Here is an 18,012-nt window from a genome sequence, read left to right as displayed (position 1 = left end):
GGCTTAGCTAACCATGTTGTGTAAATCTGTGGCAAAGATGTCCTGAAGAGCAGCGTTTTGTGTGCCCATGTTTTTACAATCACTGATGTTGCTCAATCAAGGAGGCACTTGAAAAAGTAAAAAAAAAACATAGATTATCTGTTATCCAACAGAAAGAAAAGTACATAAGGAATAAAGTCATTTTACATGTGGGCTCTGCATTATTTACTGCGGTTCATGGTCCATCGACGCAATGGGAACCCTATTCAACCACAAATTGACCTTTGGTAAGATATCAGAAAACATACAATCCCCCACATCACACCCTGGCCTATATCAATTTCACAGGAGTGAGTCATGCCAGTGTGTGGTGAGGATAAAAAAGAAACTGTGAAACAGCACTGTAACCCCAGGATGACTTGCCAGTTTTAGACTACAAACCCCGCACTAAGGAGCAGCCATTGGGCTGGTAAATATGCTCTTTGTTGAGTCAGCATGTGCAGGCTTTGGGCCCACATGCTGGGGGTGGAGAGAAATAGGCCTGGGTTATCTGTGAGGTTATCAACGAGACTGCTAGCTGTAAACATATGGTAACGACCCATTAACCAATTTCCTCCATTGCATCGCTGCATCTGTTAGTTTAGCAAAAGGCTCCTCAACTCTGTTTTCTTTTTGTCCCATAGTGTAGGAAGCTTTGTACTTTATTTTTAAAAGGCCTGTACATGTTCCTATACCCTTTGATACTTTATAGGGCTACTGTTCCTTTGCTTTACTGTTCCAAATAGAACCAAATGTCGTTAACACCAAGTTCCCCACCACCCTTCATTTGCAACGACTTTCATCAAAGCCTGATTGTTCAATCCTTTTAAAATTGTTATTCTCACTGTACCCTCAACCAAGAGAGCAACATGCAAGAAACGACTTGTCTGGGTTTTTGTTGTGGACACATCAAGGCCACCCCCCCCTCATCATAAATCTAGAGGCTAAAGGCAAGCCTCCTCCATCGAGTCAACCTCGGTAAGGAGAGTCAAGCAGGCTTGAATTACTGGGGAGAGTGTTCATGTTGCGATGTGGTAGTCAAGGTGTGAGCTGTAAATACACTGTAACCTATACATGGCAGTATTCGATAGGACTCCCTGCCAGTGTCTTACAGTGTGATTCAGGACGGTTGATCTTGGTGTACCCTGGTGCAAAGACTCATTACATTTGCTTCTTCAGTTACTGTTTGTGTTTCCCTGTCGCGATATCTCCTGATATATGTAATGTTGAAGCATTTCTCGAGCTTTTTCACCCACAGGTCATATTGTTATTGTTATCTCACACAAGCAGAACAAAATAACATATTAATCAAAAAGTGTAACAACGCTTAGCTTTTAAAGCGTTAAATTGTACAGCTAGGTCAAATGCTTTACGTTGACATACTTTTATGGAGCTGAGTACTTTGGTTTTTATGGGTGTCAAAACATCAATTATTTTCCAGTGTTAACATGATAATGATACATCGCAACTGTCCACATACTGCATGTGGAAAACACTGTATTCTAAGTACTGTGAAAGACACAGCACAAGTCCCACACGCCTTAACAATGAATAAAATCATTCTGACATTTGTTCTGATTTATAGTCATTATCATGTGTGCATAAACTAATCTCATTAAGGCCAAATGTAGTTCAAAATGCCTTTTAAAGATCAAGAGGAAAAAGTGCTGGATCAGAACTTAAATTGGTTTCAAGAACCTGTTATGGTTTTCACACAGAAATGGCTAGAATTCCAAATCAACACACACTTTTATCAATGGGTTTTGAAGTGTCGGCATTTAAAATAAACATACAACGTCATTCCAAGTTTGCTGTCAAAAAGAAAAAAAGAAACTGGACGTGCATGCTCTTTCATTTCTACTAATGTGGGCACTATTATGACCACAGTTGTTAACATAAAATGATTAATCAAATAACATTCAGTATATTGTCTGATTAATATTGACAGGTAATTGCCTTGATTGACATGTTAGTCATAACTCTTTAGAGATGATTTGCCAGTACCATTATCTTCACAAATAATTGTCACATATTAGACTGACATCTTAAATAATAAGCCCCTATCTTATTGCTTCAGGTTAAAGGTGCACCCCGGTGCTTTCAGTCTATATAACTTTACTAAAGTTCAGGAAAACCCAATATGTTTGTTTAGCAGCAACACCATTGCAGACACACAGTTAGATTTACTCAAAAGGAGTCAGAATGCCTTATGATAACACAGACAGTAATCAGATTACTGAGGTCATCTCCCTCCTCGAGAGAGCTTGATCTGAAATAAAAACGACCCCCCCCTGTCACGATCATTTGTTGAATAAATGGACCAAGGCGCAGCGTGCGTAGAGTTTCACATCTTTAATATTGAAACTCACAAAAAACAATAAACGATACGTGAAGCAAATGCAGTGCTCACAGGCACTACACAAAAACAAGATCCCACAAACACTAGGTGGGAACAGGCTGCCTAAATATGATCCCACCATCAGAGACAACGATAGACAGCTGCCTCTGATTGGGAACCATACCAGGCCAACAAAGAAATAGAAAACATAGATTGACCACCCTAGTCTTTAACCAAATAGAGAATTAAAAGGATCTCTAAGGTCAGGGTGTGACCTGGGCGGACCACCCCCTGTATTTTGGTTAGGGCACCAGGCTGTGTTAAGTTAGGTAAGTTAAGTGGGTAGGCAGGTTAGATAGGAGAGGGGGAACTTTGATATTTACTTTCTTTGCTTTGGTTCCGTCCAGCCCCTTTTCCCCATATTACCGTGTAAGAAAATAAATCCAAGTAAACGGTAAAATCTGCTTTTGTGTCATCCTTGCTCGCATCTACAGTCCATACCTCTTGCACTTCAGAGAGTTGAGTTATAGCAGGGAGTTGCGTTCCCTCTTCTCAGAGGCGTGCGTAACACAGCCTGATTTCAAAATGGATTTAAAGAATAATTGCACCCATTTACACACAATGACAAAATGAATGACAAAATAAAAAAATGAAAAATGTTTTTAGATTTTAAAAAAATTAAAAGATGTATTGTAAATTAAATACAGAAATATTTTAATTTACATAAGTATTAACACCCTAAGTCAATAAATGTTCGAATCATCTTTGGCAGCAATTACAGCTGTGAGTTTTCTGGGTAATTCTCAAAGAACTTTATACACCTGGATTGTACAATAATTGCTCATTATTCTTTTTCAAATTCTTCAAGCTCTGTCATGTTGGTTGTTGATGAATGCTAGACAGACATTTTCAAGTTTTGCCATAGATTTAAAGACGATTTAAGTCAAAACTGTAACTGGGCCACTAAGGAACATTCAATGTTGTCTTGGTAAGTAATTTGTATCCCAGTGTCTGTTGGAAAGCAGACGGAACCAGGTTTTCCTCTAGGATTTTTCCTGTGCTTAGCTACATTCCCTTTATTTTTTATTTTTTTAAACTCCCTAGTCCTTGCCAATATACATGCATACCAATAACATGATACAGCTACCACCATGATTGAAAATATGAAGAGTGGTACGCAGTGATGTGTTGTGTTGGATTTGCCCCAAACATAACACTTTGTATTCAGGACATAAAGTTAATTTCTTTGCGACATTTTTTGCAGTTTTACTTTAGTGCCTTATTGCAAACAGGATGCATGTTTTTGAATATTTTTTATTTTGTACAGGCTTCCTTCTCACTCTGCCATTTCAGTTAGTATTGTGGAGTAACTACAATGTTGTTGATCCATCCTCAGTTTTCTATTACAGCCATTAAACTCTTTAAAGTTTTAAAGCTTCATGGTGAAATTCCTGAGCAGTTTCCTTCCTCTCCGACAACTGAGTTAGGAAAGACGCCATTATCTTTGTAGTGACTGGGAGTATTGAAACACCATCCAAAGTGTAATTAATAACTTTTTTTTACCCATCTACCATAGGTGCCCTTCTTTGCGAGGCATTGGAAAACCTCCCTGGTCTTTGTGGTTGAATCTGTGTCTGACATTCACTGCTCGACTGAGGGACCTTTCAGCTAATTGTATGTGTTGGGTACAGACACTATTATTGCACACAGTCCATGCAACTTATTATGTGACTTGTTAAGCAAATGTTTACTCCTGAACATATTTAGGCTTGACATAACAAAGGGTTTGAATACTTATTTACTCAAGACATTTCAGTTTTTCATTTTTAATTCATTTATTAAAAAAAAAAATAACATAATTCACAAAATATATATATTTTTTAATTCAGGCTGTAACACAACAACATTTAGAAAAAGTCAAGGGGAGCGAATACCTTCTAGTGTTGAGTACTTTTTTGAGGTCGGTTCGGTTTTGGTTCGATTATTTAAAAAATAATCACAGTTTTCAATTTCAAGATTATTTTATTTTACACTTTGCATGCTCTAACTACACAGAATAAAACAATGAATATAAGTCCCATGATGGTAGTGACGGCCCATTACTGCTTATCACTTATTAGCCATTTATTCACATTACTTTACTCAAATATTTCAGTTGTGTATATTATAATTTGTTTTATTCCAAGTCATCATCTCATCTCTATAGAGCTGCTGCCTATGCTGTCTGACAAAACCACTATTTTATAGTTCTTTAAAGTAAATAAGCATAGTTTTATGACTGCTGAATACAAACTATCAATCACTTATCATGTATCATGTATTTTCAGGTAGAGATACATCATGAAGCAATAGCTGCTCTCTATATCAGCGTTTCCCGAGCACTACACAGCTGATTAAAATAATCAAGCTTTCATACTTTTAATCAGCTGTGTAACACTAGGGCAAATCCAAAACATGCACCCCTTTGGGTCCCGAGAACCAATTTTGGGAAACACTGCCCTTAGGAACTCACTTGGTGAAGGGCACAGAACTGAAGATTACTGAATTCAACAACCATGTTTCTATCACTAACAAATAGAGTCGTGGGTGGTAACTACAATTCACTCAAAGGCAAGGCACACTGGGGAATTATAGGTGTGGTTTAGTGGAGTTACTCAAAATGTTCAAGCTGATACAACTAAAATATGTAACCCCTACTGCAGTGGTCACCAACCTTTTCTGAGTCAAGATCACTTTTGCAGTCAGAAAGCAAGCCAAGATCTACCGCTCAGATTCTTTTTTAAACATGACTTAAAAAATGTAACATTAAGCTAATAAAACAGTTCTGTAGGACTGATGGTCATGTTGCTTTCAAGACAATTGGGAACCTGGAGAAAAGAAAACTAGGTAATATCATGACGTCAGTGATCTTCAGGTCATATTTTGCAAATATTTTCTTACTTACTTAAAAAAAGAACTCTGCATTGTTGGTTAAGGGCTTGTAAGTAAGCATTTCACAGTAAGTGTTGTATTCTGCGCATGTGACAAAGTCCACTGTCAAACCAATAGGGATTATTTCATTATGTAGACAATGCCTTCTAGCCTATCAGTAGCTATATACAGTATTTAGCTGGTAGCCTATTTAAATGACACATTGGCAGGTCCGGCGTTATGGGAGAGACTTAGGGTGCCTGGTCCACCCTACCGCATCTACTTGCCCGTCTTCTGTCTCAGTATCTGTGGACCATGTATCTGATGCTATCTGGATCAAAAGAGTATGTCATGTCATACTATTTCTGGCCAGACAGCATCAGATACATGGGCTAGATATAGAAGGGCAAGTTTAGCTTGCTCTGATGCTTTTTCCGGTGACACTTTTATTTTATTTAACCAAGCAAGTCAATTAAGAAGAAATTCTTATTTTACAATGATGGCCTACCCTGGCCAAACCCTCCCCTAACCCGGATGACACTGGGCCAATGGTGTGCCACCCTTTGGGACTCCCGATCACGGCTGGTTGTGATACATACAGTGCATTCGGGAAGTATTCAGACTCCTTGACTTTTTCTACATTTTGTTATGTTGCAGAATTATTCAAAAATGTATATATTTTTAAAACTTCATCAATCGACACTCAATACCCCATAATGACAATGCAAAAACAGTTTTTTTTAGAAAATGTTGCACATTTATAACCAATACAAAACTGAAATAACACATTTACATAAGTATTCAGACTCAGTACTTTGTTGAGGCACCTTTAGCAGCAATTAAAGTCTTGAGTCTTCTAGGGTATGGCACTTCAAGCTTGGCACCCCTGTATTTGGGGAGTTTTCAGATCTCTCCAGAGATGTTCGATCGGGTTCAAGTCTGGGCTCTGGCTGGGCCACTCAAGGACATTCAGAGACCTGTCCCGAAGCCACTCCTGCCTTGACTTGGCTGTGTGCTTAGGGTCATTGTCCTGTTGGAAGGTGAACCGTCACCCCAGTCTGAAGTCCTGAGCACTCTGGAACAGGTTTTCATCAAGGATCTCTCTGTACTTTTCTTCGTTCATCTTTCCCTCAATCGTGACTAGACTCCCAGTCCGTACTGCTGAAAAACATCCCCACAGCATGATGCTGGCACCACTATGCTTCACCGTACGGATGGTGTCAGGTTTCCTCCAGACGTGATGCTTGGCATTCAGGCCAAAGAGTTCAATCTTGGTTTCATCAGACCAGAGGATCTTGTTTATCATGGTCTGAGAGTCTTTAGGTGACTTTTGTCAAATTCCAAGCGGTATTTCATATGCCTTTTACTGAGGAGTGGCTTCCGTCTGGCCACTGTACCATAAAGGCTGGTGGAGTACTGCAGAGATGGTTGTCCTTCTTGAATTGTCTCCCATCACCACAGATGAACTCTGGAGCTCAGCAGAATGACCATCAGGTTCTTGGTCACCTCCCTGACCAAGGCCCTTCTCCCCCGATTGCTCAGTTTGTCCAGGCGGCCAGCTCTAGGAAGAGTCTTGGTGGTTCCAAACTTCTTCTATTTCAAGTGATGAAGGCCACTGTGTTCTTGGGGACCTTCAATGCTGTAGATAGTTTTTGGTACCATTCCCCAGATCTGTGCCTCGACACAATCCTGTCTCTGAGCTCTACGGACAAATCCGTCAACCTCATGGCTTGGTTTTTCCTCTGACATGCATTGTCAACTGTGGGACCTTATATAGACAGGTGTGTGCCTTTCCAAATCATGTCTAATCAATTGAATTTACCACAGGTGGACTCCAATCAAGTTGTAGAAACATCTAAAGGATGATCAATGGAACCAGGATGCACCTGAGCTCAATTTTGAGACTCATAGCAAAGGGTCTGAATACTTATGTAAACCAGTTTATTTTGATACATTTGCTAAAATGTATAAAAAACTGTTTTTGCTTGGTCATTATTGGGTAATGTGTGTAGATTTATGTTTAATGTAACAAAATGTGGGAAGAGTAAAGGGGTATGAATAGTTTCCAAATGCACTGTTTGAGCAGAGAGGAAGATGCGAAGCGAGAGGTCTCACTCTTGCCAAACTCTGTCCAGAATAAGCTCAATGTTTCTATGGGCATAATATGCAAACCTAAGCTTGTCTCCTGCCTTCCTGCCTTTGGGACAAAGACTCCTATTGTTAGGGCGGAGACATGAGCATCTTGTCCTTTTATACAGATCTCTGGTTTCAACCTCCAGCGAGTTGGAAAAATGTAACCAGTACTTTCAGGTGTCAGGGAAAATGTATAGAGTAAAAAGTACATTATTTTCTTTAGAAATGTAGTGAAGTAAAAGTAGTCAAAAATATAAATAGTAAAGTAAAGGACAGATACTCCCAAAAACTACTAAAGTAGTACTTTAAAGTAATTTTACTTAAGTACTTTACATCACTGCAATTAGGTGAGGAGGCCGAGGCGGGCCTCCGTCGGCGCCGCTGAGAAATAGGCTAATTAGATGCATGAAAACTATACTGAACAAAAGTATCACTGCAAAATGTAAAGTGTTGGTTTCATGTTTCATGAGCTGAAATAAAGATCCCAAAAGTTTGACATATGCTTATAAGCAAAAAGCTTATTTCTCTAAAATGTTGTGCAACAATTTGTTTACATCCCTGTTAGTAAGCATTTCTCCTTTTCTAAGATAATCGATTAATCTAATAGATGTGGCATATCAAGAAGCTGATTAAACAGCATTATCATTACACAGGTGGACCTTGTGCTGGGGACAATAAAAGTCCACTCTAAAATGTGACGTTTTGTCACACAACACAACGCCACAGATGTCTCAAGTGATGAGGGAGCGTGCAGTTGGAAAGCTGACTGCAGGAAGGTCCACCAGAGCTGTTGCCAGATAATGAAATGTTCATTTCGCAACCATAAGTCGCCTCCAACGTCATTTTTGAGAATTCAGCAATAAGTCCAAACGGCTTCACAACCGCAGACCACTTGTAACCACGTCAGCTCTTCATCTGCAGGATCGCCTAAGACTAGCCACCCGGACTGCTGATGGCAATTTGAATGCACAGAGATACCATGATGAGATCCTAATACATTGTCGTGCCATTCCTCCGCTGCCATCACTTCATGTTTCAGTATGATAGTGCACAGCCCCATGTCGCAAATATCTGTACACAATTCCTGGAAGCTGAAAATGTCCCAATTCTTCCATGGTCTGCATACTTACCATACATGTCACCCATTCAGCATGTTTGGGATGCTCTGGCTCGACGTGTACGACAGCATGTTCCAGTTCCCGCCAATATCCAGCAACTTCGCGTACCCATTGAAGAGGAGTGGGACAATATTCCACAGGCCACAATCAACTGCCTGATCAACTCTATGCAAAGGAGATGTGTCGCATGAGGCAAATGGTGGTCACACCAAATGCAGAGTGGTTTTAGGATCCACGCCCCTAACTTTTTTTTAAGGTACACTACCGTTCAAAAGTTTGGGGTTGCTTAGAAATGTCCATGTTTTTGAAAGAAAAACAACATTTTTGTTGATTAAAATAACATCAAATTGATCAGAAATACAGCGAATGACTATTATAGCTGGAAACAGCAGATTTTTTATGGAATATCTACATAGGCGTACAGAGGCCCATTATCAGCAACCATCACTCCTGTGTTCCAATGGCACGTTGTGTTAGCTACTCCAAGTTATCATTTTAAAAGGCTAATTGATCATTAGAAAACCATTTTGCAATTATGTTAGCACAGTTGAAAACTATTGTCCTGATTAAAGAAGCAATAAAAAGGGCCTTCTTTAGACTAGTTGAGTATCTGGAGCATCAGCATTTGTGGATTCGATTACAGGCTCAAAATGGCTAGAAACAAAGCCCTTTCTTCTGAAACTCGTCAATCTATTCTTGTTCTGAGAAATGAAGGCTATTCCATGCGAGAAATTGCCAAGAAACTGAAGAGCTCGTACAACGCTGTGTACTACTCCCTTCACAGAACAGAGCAAACTGCCTCTAACCAGAATAGAAAGAGGAGTGGGAGGCCCCAGTGCACAACTGAGCAAGAGGACAAGTACATTAGAGTGTATAGTTTGAGAAATAGATGCCTCACAAGTCCTCAACTGGCAGCTTCATTAAATATTACCCGCAAAACATCAGTCTCAACAACGAAGAGGGGACTCCGTGATGCTGGTCTTCTAGGCATAATAATACACACCTCCAATAAAATACCCTCTGGTGCCAAGAGGAACAATGACAGCCCCCCCCACCCTCCCGGATCACAAAAGGAGGAGGTGCCCCCTCCAATTAGCGTCTCCACCCCTTAAGAGCCCACAACTGCCAAGAGATCCTGGTTGCCTACATCGTAGGTTTGTTCCGCTGGCGAGAACCACTTGGAGAGAAAGGCACATGGGTGCAGTTTCTTGTCCTCCTCGTTCCGCAGTGAAAGGACCGTCTCTGCTCCACCTCCACCACAATGGGATGAGTTGGATCAGGATGAATGAGGATGGGTCCAGAGTTGAAATGTCCCTTGAGCTCCATGAATGCCCTGTCAGCCTCGGGGGTCCAGCAAAAACGGGTCTGGGACTTACTGGTTAGGACTGTGTGAGGCGCTGCCACCACACCAAAGTTGTGAATAAAATGGCAGTAAAAATTGGCTAACACGAGGAACCGCTGGACCTGCTTGAGTGAGGTGGGACGGGGCCAGTCGGCAACTGGCTCAATTTTTACGGGGTACATTTGGATGCCTGTGGTAGAGGTAATGTGACCAGAAAGGAAACCTGGGATACGTGGAACTCACACTTCTCTATCTTGATATAGTTGACTCTGCAGGAGGCGTCTCAGGACTTGGCGGACATGCAGTGTGTGATCCGGAATGCTCTTGGAGAAGATCAAGTTGTCGTCGAGGTAAACAAAGATGAACCAATTCAACATGTCCCTCAGGGTGTCATTGACCAATTCTTGAAAGACTGCCGGAGAGTTTGATAATCCGAAGGGCATGACTAAATACTCATAGTGGCCACTAGGGGTGATAAAGGCAGTCTTCCACTCATCTCCCTCCCTGATTCTCACCAGATTGCAACGCTTACAGAGGTCCAGTTTGGTGAAGAATTGGGCCCCTTGGACCAAATCCAATGCGGAGGACATCAGGGGTAGGGAGTAACAATTCTTGATCGTAATCTGGTTCAGCTCTCTGTAGTCGATGCAGGGACACAGGCCTCCATTCTTCTTACCCATGAAGAAGCCTGCACCAGCAGGGGATGTAGAGGGGCGATTGAAACCTGCCTCCAGTGACTCCCGGATGTAATTGTTCATGACTGCTCGTTCAGGGGTCGAAAGGGAGCACAGATGATCTTGGGGAGTTCTATGGCACAGTTGTAAGGACGATGAGGGGAAGGGTGGCGGCCTGCCTCTTACTGAAGGCCTCCCGGAGGTTGAGGAGCAGAAAAAAAACATTGGTCTTCAAGGGATGCAGGAGGACACGATGAGGCTCTTGGTGGGGGTCTTAGACATTTAGTTTGGCAGTCCATACCCCAGTCTAGTAGGTGTCCCGTGGACCAGGAAACTAGTGGGTTATGTAGCGCAAGCCAAGAGTAACCGATGTGAAATGGCTAGCTAGTTAGCAGTGGTGCGTGCTAATAGCGTTTCAATCGGTGACGTTACTCGCTCTGAGACCTTGAAGTAGTTGTTCCCCTTGCTCTGCAAGGGCCGCGGCTTTTGTGGCGCGATGGGTAACGATGCTTCGAGGGTGGCTGTTGTTGATGTGTGCAGAGGGTCCCTGGTTCGAGCCCAGGTAGGGGCGAGGAGAGGGACGGAAGCTATACTGTTACACAGGGGTACCCTAGTGTAAGGGAGTTCTCGGGAGCAGCGATCAACAGAAAACTAAGAGTCTCAGTGGTTCACCCCAACCTGCAGTAGAATGGGCTTGGTCTGATATTCCACCTGACCGGAGCCAATGGGGCGTACATTGAGGGCTTGAATCTGCAGATCGATGGGACATTTCATGCAAGGGATCAGTAAATCTCTGGCGATGTCTTGATCAATGAAATTATCCGCAGTCCCGGAGTCCACAAAGGCTTGAATCTGGTGCTGACAGTTGTCCCAGTGGAGGGTTGTGGGTAGTAACAGATGGTGACTGGGTAGCCGAGAGGTAACTGCACAGCTCGTCAGTTTCTTCCCCTATGCTGGCGAGCCCTGGCATATTCCGTAAACTCTGGGCGGGTAGCACAGAGATTGCTGAGACCTCCGCCGTAGAGGAAGCAGCCTTCGCACATGCACCTGTCACGCTCCTGTGGGCTCAGACGTGTGACCCAGCTGCATGCGATTCTGTTAGGCGGAGCAGCACAGGGGAAGCCAAGCAGACTCAGACAAGGAAACACAGGGATGAATGAACCACGGTATTTATTGTAACATAGGGAGAAATGGAGTGCAGATCCGGGGAAGCTCGGATGAATTGTAGGAAACCAGATGTGGAGGCTGAGGTTGGAGTGAGCTGGGTTGGGACAGGGTTAACAGGTCCGAAGGGGAATCCAAGGGAGTGGTGGTGAGCTGAATCAAGAACAGGGTAGCAGTGAGATGTGGAACAGGAACCATAGTGGAAGAACTGCAGCGAGAGGATTTTTAAAATTTATTTTACCTTTATTTAATTAGGCAAGTCAGTTAAGAACAAATTCTTATTTTCAATGACAGCCTAGGAACAGTGGGTTAACTGCCTTGTTCAGTGGCAGCATGACAGATTTTTACCTTGTCAGCTCGGGGATTCAATCTTGCAACCTTTCGGTTACAAGTCCAACGCTCTAACCACTAGGCTACCTGCTGCCCCAAGGATAAACAGTGTCAGGCAGGAAAACAGGCACAACAGGATCTTAAATAACAACAAAAAGCTTGAAGAATGACTGACTGAACGGAGATTACGATCTGGCAGTGGAAGTGGCAGGACTGAGTATTTGTAGAGGTCTTGATTATGGAACAGGTTGCAGCTGGTGGGGATCTGCTCTGACTCCAGCACACGTGTCTCCAACCATACAATCACACACAGAGAGAGGGAGAGGGTACTGGGGGAATGGCTGCAGGTCAAGGAGACACCGTATGTCCACTAGGGGGTGTGGCAGGAGCAGATGTGATAGACTTGGCAAGTCCCTGAAGGGTCCCGGAGATTTGGGAGAGGTGTTCTTGCTGCCGTCCTAACAGTGCTCCTTGGTAGGCTACCACATTCCGGATCTGGGTGATCTCTGCTGGGTCCATGTTGTGGCAGAAGCTTGCTGTGAAGTGATGAGGTTGGACCCATGTGCAGAGAAGAGACCAGATGAGGAATCAGTGGTTAAGGATTAACATAAATACTTTACTGAGAAACAGTAGCCGCAGGATCACAGTACAATAGAAAACAACAAACACTACGTCTCAAAAACTCACTCAGGAAATGAACACACACAGTAAACAATTCAAGCTTCTGCAAAGGACCACAGAAAACACACCTCTTTTAACAGGGACACACTCATGAAATAATATGACACACCTGAGTCTAATACAAGTCTCTAGGGCGGTCTCTGTTGCCCTCTGGTGCCAGGATGAACCATAATAGCCATATATAAGACAACTGCTGGGACTGCCCTAGCGGAGCTCCTGACAGACAGCCACTATGGTGCATTAAGTTTGTTGGAACCTCGCCAGCTCGCTAATAATAAACAGTGATTCATTTAAGATTGACTTTGAGTGTCCCTGTGTAAGAATTTCCACAACATCCTCTTTGCTATCATAACAGCCTCCACTCTTCTGGGAAGGCTTTCCACTAGATGTTGGAACAGCGGGTACTTGCTTCCATTCAGTCACAAGAACATTAGTGAGGTCGGGCACTGATGTTGGGCGATTGGGCCTGGCTCGCAGTCAGCGTTACAATTCATCACAAAGGTGTTCGATGGGGTTGAGGTCAGGACTCTGTGCAGGCCAGTCAAGTTTTTCCACACCGATCTTGACAAGCCATTTCTGTATGGACCTCGCTTCCTGCTGAAACAGGAATGGGCTTTCCCCAAACTGTTGCCACAAAGTTGGAAGCACAGAATCGTCTTGAATGTCATTGTATATTGTAGCGTTAAGATTTCCCTTCATTGGAACTAAGGGGCCTAGCCCGAACCATGAAAAACAGTCCCAGACCATTATTCCTCCTCCACCAAACTTTACAGTCGGCATTATGCATTCGGCAGGTAGCATTCTCCTGGCATCCGCCAAACACAGATTTGTCCGTTGGACTGCCAGATGGTGACGCATGATTCATCACTCTAGGGAAACATGTTTCCACTTCTCCAGAGTCCAATGGTGGCGAGCTTTACCCCACTCCAGCAGACGCCTGGCATTGTGCATGGTGCTCTTAACCTTGTGTGTGGTCGCACGGCCATGGAAACCCATTTCATAAAGCTCCCAACGGAAAGTTATTGTGCTGACGTTGCTTCCAGAGGGAGTTTGGGGATTGGTAGTGAGTGTTGCACCCGAGGACAGTAGATTTTTACGCTTTGCGCACTTCAGCACTCCTGTTCTGTGAGCTTGTGTGGCCTACCACGTTACGGATGAGCCGTTGTTGCTCTTAGACGTTTTCACTTCACAATAATAGCACTTACAGTTGACTGGGGAAGCTCTAGCAGGGCAGAGATTTTAAAAAATTCACTTGTTGGAAAGGTGGCATCCTATGACAGTGCCACATTGAAAGTCACTGAGCTCTTCAGTACGAGCCATTCTACTGCCAATGTTTGTCAATGGAGATTGCATGGCTGTGTGCTCGATTTTATACACCTGTCCAATCAAAGCAAATCAAATTGCATTGGACACATAGGCACATGTCAGCAACAGGTGTGGCTGAAATTGCCAAATCCACTAATTTGAAGGAGTGTCCACATACTTCTGGCCATGTAGTGTATATTTCTGGAATTTTTTCAAATGTCTCACTTTGGGTATCATTGATTAACAGTAGTACAGTATCAGGCTTGAAGTGCAGTGAAACATTTCCAGAGCCATTGTTTTGTTGAGATGTTATATGTTAGCAGATGCCAATACAGTCTGGCTTTAACAATGGGATAAAATGTCAGATATCTAGTAAAGAATCTACCTGGGGATTTTATTTTGGTGTAAAAGTAGATTAGGAACTCTACTGTGAGGCAGACTGGATCATCCAGTTCATTTTCCTTTGGTATTTCCTGGCCGATGTGAGTGTTTATAATGAAAGACAGCACATTCTCCACCCTGTCTCTCTTCTGAGATGCAAAAGTGAAACATATCTGTTTTCCCAATAGAGTAATTGACACATGATGCAGATTCCACTCCCTCACTTTCCCTATGACAAGGGGGATAAAAAATACTATATCTCAGTGAATAATACCTTATCTGGCAATTGACCCCCTCTACCCCTTTCTCTCTCCTTCTATCCATCTGTTATTATTCTCAGACATTCACCCTCAGGTTGAATTTGAGTCCCATGCTTCTCCCTAGTATTTTCCCTTCCTCCCTCTCCTCCTTTCTTCCTTCCTCCCTCTCTTCCCTTCCTCCTCTCTCTGGCTGGCTGCCACTCCTCCCAGCGGATCTGTGCCTGTGGTAGTGGTGTATGTTGTCGGTTGAGGCCGGCCCCCTCTCTCTTCTCAGATGGAGGAGTGAAGCTCACTGACACACATACAGACGCAACAAGCCACAGGCAGGCACGCTACCAGACAGACTGGCAGACAGGTAAGCAGGAGGCAGGCACCATGACGCAAACAGGGGACAGACTCAGCTCTGTGACAACAGATGCCTCCCACAGAACTGAACACTGAAGTTTACTTTGAGAGCCTCAGTGGAGCTGGAATAAGCAGAAAATAAGACAAATAACAAGACGGGATGAGGAGTTCTTGACTGCTGTTTTTTAGGCTGAGGAGGAGGGGGTATTTTACACACTTTTTCTGTAGTTGCTGAACCTGTGGAATTACATCTATGAGCCAGGGGAGGACTAAAGCCAGCATGGTATTCAGCTGGCAAAAGTCATTTGCCATCCTGAACCCCTGGAGGAAAGGTACAGTATGCTTCATGTTGAACCTGTCTCTGTCCCTTGTGCCATCATGTTGTCTCATCCTACCAGCTAGATTTGCCAGCACAAATTGTAATTTGAGTGTCTGATGGATGTGTTTTTGTGGTTTGAGACACGTGTAATTTCAGTCTGAAAGTAGAGGGTGTCTTTAGTTAAGAGCATTGGGTTGTTATGGTGTCAGGATTTTCCCGAGACTGATAGTCTCATCACATAGACCAGTGGTTCCCAACTCCTCGAGTACCCCCAACAGCACACATATTTTGTTGTAGCCCCAGACAAAAAACACCTGATTCAACTAATTGAGGGCCTGATGATTAGTTGACAAGTTGAATCAGGTATGCTTGTCCGGGCTACAATAAAAAAAAATACTGTTGGGGTAATCGAGGACTAGAGTTGGGAACCGCTAACATAGACAAAAACAAACATATATTGACTCATATCCACATGGACTTTTTCTCAGTGAACAGCGGAGAGTAATGTAGTATTGTTGCCTGTCGGTCTAAGGAACTGCAGCTCAGTGCAAGAGGCGTCACTGCAGTCCCTGGTTCACATCCGGCCGTGATTGGGAGTCCCATAGGGCGGCGCACAATTGGCCCAGCGTCGTCCGGGTTTGGCCGGGGTAGGCCGTCATTGTAAATAAGAATTTGTTCTTAACTGACTTGCCTAGTTAAATAAAGGTTAAATAAATAAATACAAATACAGATGTAGGATCTTACTTTGATCACTTGTTGCTGAGAATCTTCCTGAAAAGCAGGAAATGCAAACTTCTAGTGTATTTGATTTTTTAAAGTCTTCTAAATTTGTAATTTCCATTTTGAAATTTCCAATTTATTTGCCCTAATGAAAAATGTATCAACCCTTAGAGAAATGTCCATTATTTATAATCCACATAATAATTCACATTTCCTGTTGCTGAAGGATTATTTTCCTGATGTAGCAAACTGGCTCAAATTAAGATCTCACATCTGTAGTTCAATTGACTAGGGATGCATTTTGTGAAAAGTTGTGAAAAGTTGCAAGGGCAAGACAACACATTTGCTTTGCTGTGAATCTGCAGGTTCTAAATTCAGAGTTTTACTGACGTACACACTGTATGTCCCAATAGAATGGATTGAGGAGAACTGGACTTGATACAGTGTAATGGTCTCTTGATTAGAATAAGCAACAATATGCTCTTATATAGCCTAGCATGGTTTTAATTTGGAGCCCAGACAGAACAATTACTTTTGCTTTCCAACTTTTGCTTTCCATTTAATTACTATACCATTGGGGAGTGAGACATTAAAAAAAAAAAAAAAACGAATTTATGTACCATCTGTTCGTTATATACGATCCAAGCTAAAGCAAAGCATATTGTACAGACGTGCCACCAAAAATTAGGTTGAGTCTTCAAAACTCGGCAGTGTCATGAAATAACCAAACCTAAGAGGAAGGGACATTAATAGTCGGTGTTGTGGAGCCGTTCTGAAAAAAGCTGTGAAACCCGTTCATATCAATCCACATCCTCATGTCTGTGGTAATTGAAGAACATCATATTACATTACAGATGGTAATCAGCAGACGAAAAGCTTGATGTTATATGACAATGCAAAACCAAGTGCTTTGACGAATCACATCGGATAAAGCATAATAGCTACATATTGCATGTTAAAGGGGGAAAAAAGTCTGAAATATCCTGACTCAAAAACATAGTTATCATCTTGTGTTTAGGACCTGTTAATAGTCACAGAATCTATGGGGCTCTTGTGATACAGTGTAACTTCTCATTCTCCTTCCACACCTTTATAATGGGACTATTCTGTAGCTTACAGGTTTATCTACATTCCAAGAATCCGCCTCTATCAGAAAATGATCTCAGTTTATGTACAGTATGACCAACACATGTTGAGAAGGATTGTCCCCCCCAGATCCTCAATTTGTTTTGTCCTGAGACCGAGAATTTCCAGCATTGTTGTAGTTGTGAAAGAGTCTAGACTCCCATTGGCAGGAATCATGTTGTTTGCCATGATCCTTGGGTTGGAAGAAAATAACCATTGTAAAGATAACACTCACATTGTGTACAGTACATCAAGGCAAGTAATTTATTGGTGTATTCTTGTGTGGCCCTATTGTCGTCTGCAATCCCTGTTTAGTTCACAGAAAGAGGATCGTGAAATACAATGACACAAATTTTTGGGGGGTAAAAGGAGTTTATCACAACTCAGGATATGACCCAGATGCAGACACAGGAGACGGATAGTTTGGTTCTCAGAATATTTATTATAATAAAGCGGCAGGCAAAGAGCAGGTCGAGGGCAGCCAGAGGTTCGTAATCCAAGGCAGAGTCAATCAAGGACAGAACGGCAGACAGGCTCAGGGTCAGGACAGGAAAGGTCGGAAAAGAGGAAAGGTCGGAACCGGGAAGACTAAAAAACAAGAACTAGAGAACTGGCAAAATGGGAAACACGCTGGTAAGACCTGACAAAACAAGATGAACTGGCAACAGACAAACATATAACGCAAGTATAAATACACAGGGGATAATGGGGAAGAATAGGAGACACCTGGTGAGGGGTGGAGACAAGCACAAGACAAGTGAAACAGATCAGGGTGTGAAAGAGCTAACAATCAGAAACATCCTTGGGCTCTTACTTTGTACATTCACTCGGGCTATCTACTCTGATTTC

At 42.7% G+C, this 18,012-nt stretch overlaps 1 protein-coding gene across 2 annotated transcripts in view; it reads left to right on the top strand.

Moving 5' to 3' along the window:
- Window positions 1-14,907: 14,907 nt before the first annotated feature.
- Window positions 14,908-18,012, top strand: part of LOC129851543 (uncharacterized) — a 32,296-nt gene continuing 29,191 nt past the window's right edge. For both annotated transcript variants that reach the window (XM_055918168.1, XM_055918165.1), the window contains exon 1: window positions 14,908-15,331. In XM_055918168.1, coding sequence (XP_055774143.1) covers window positions 15,253-15,331 — 79 coding nt within the window. In that variant the 5' untranslated portion in view covers window positions 14,908-15,252. The remainder of the gene's footprint in view (window positions 15,332-18,012) is intronic.

The sequence above is a fragment of the Salvelinus fontinalis genome, chromosome 1 (genome assembly GCF_029448725.1).
Source record: "Salvelinus fontinalis isolate EN_2023a chromosome 1, ASM2944872v1, whole genome shotgun sequence".
Lineage (NCBI taxonomy): Eukaryota > Metazoa > Chordata > Actinopteri > Salmoniformes > Salmonidae > Salvelinus > Salvelinus fontinalis.
Note: the sequence above shows the minus strand (reverse complement) of the source record. Positions and strands in the feature narration are given on the sequence as shown.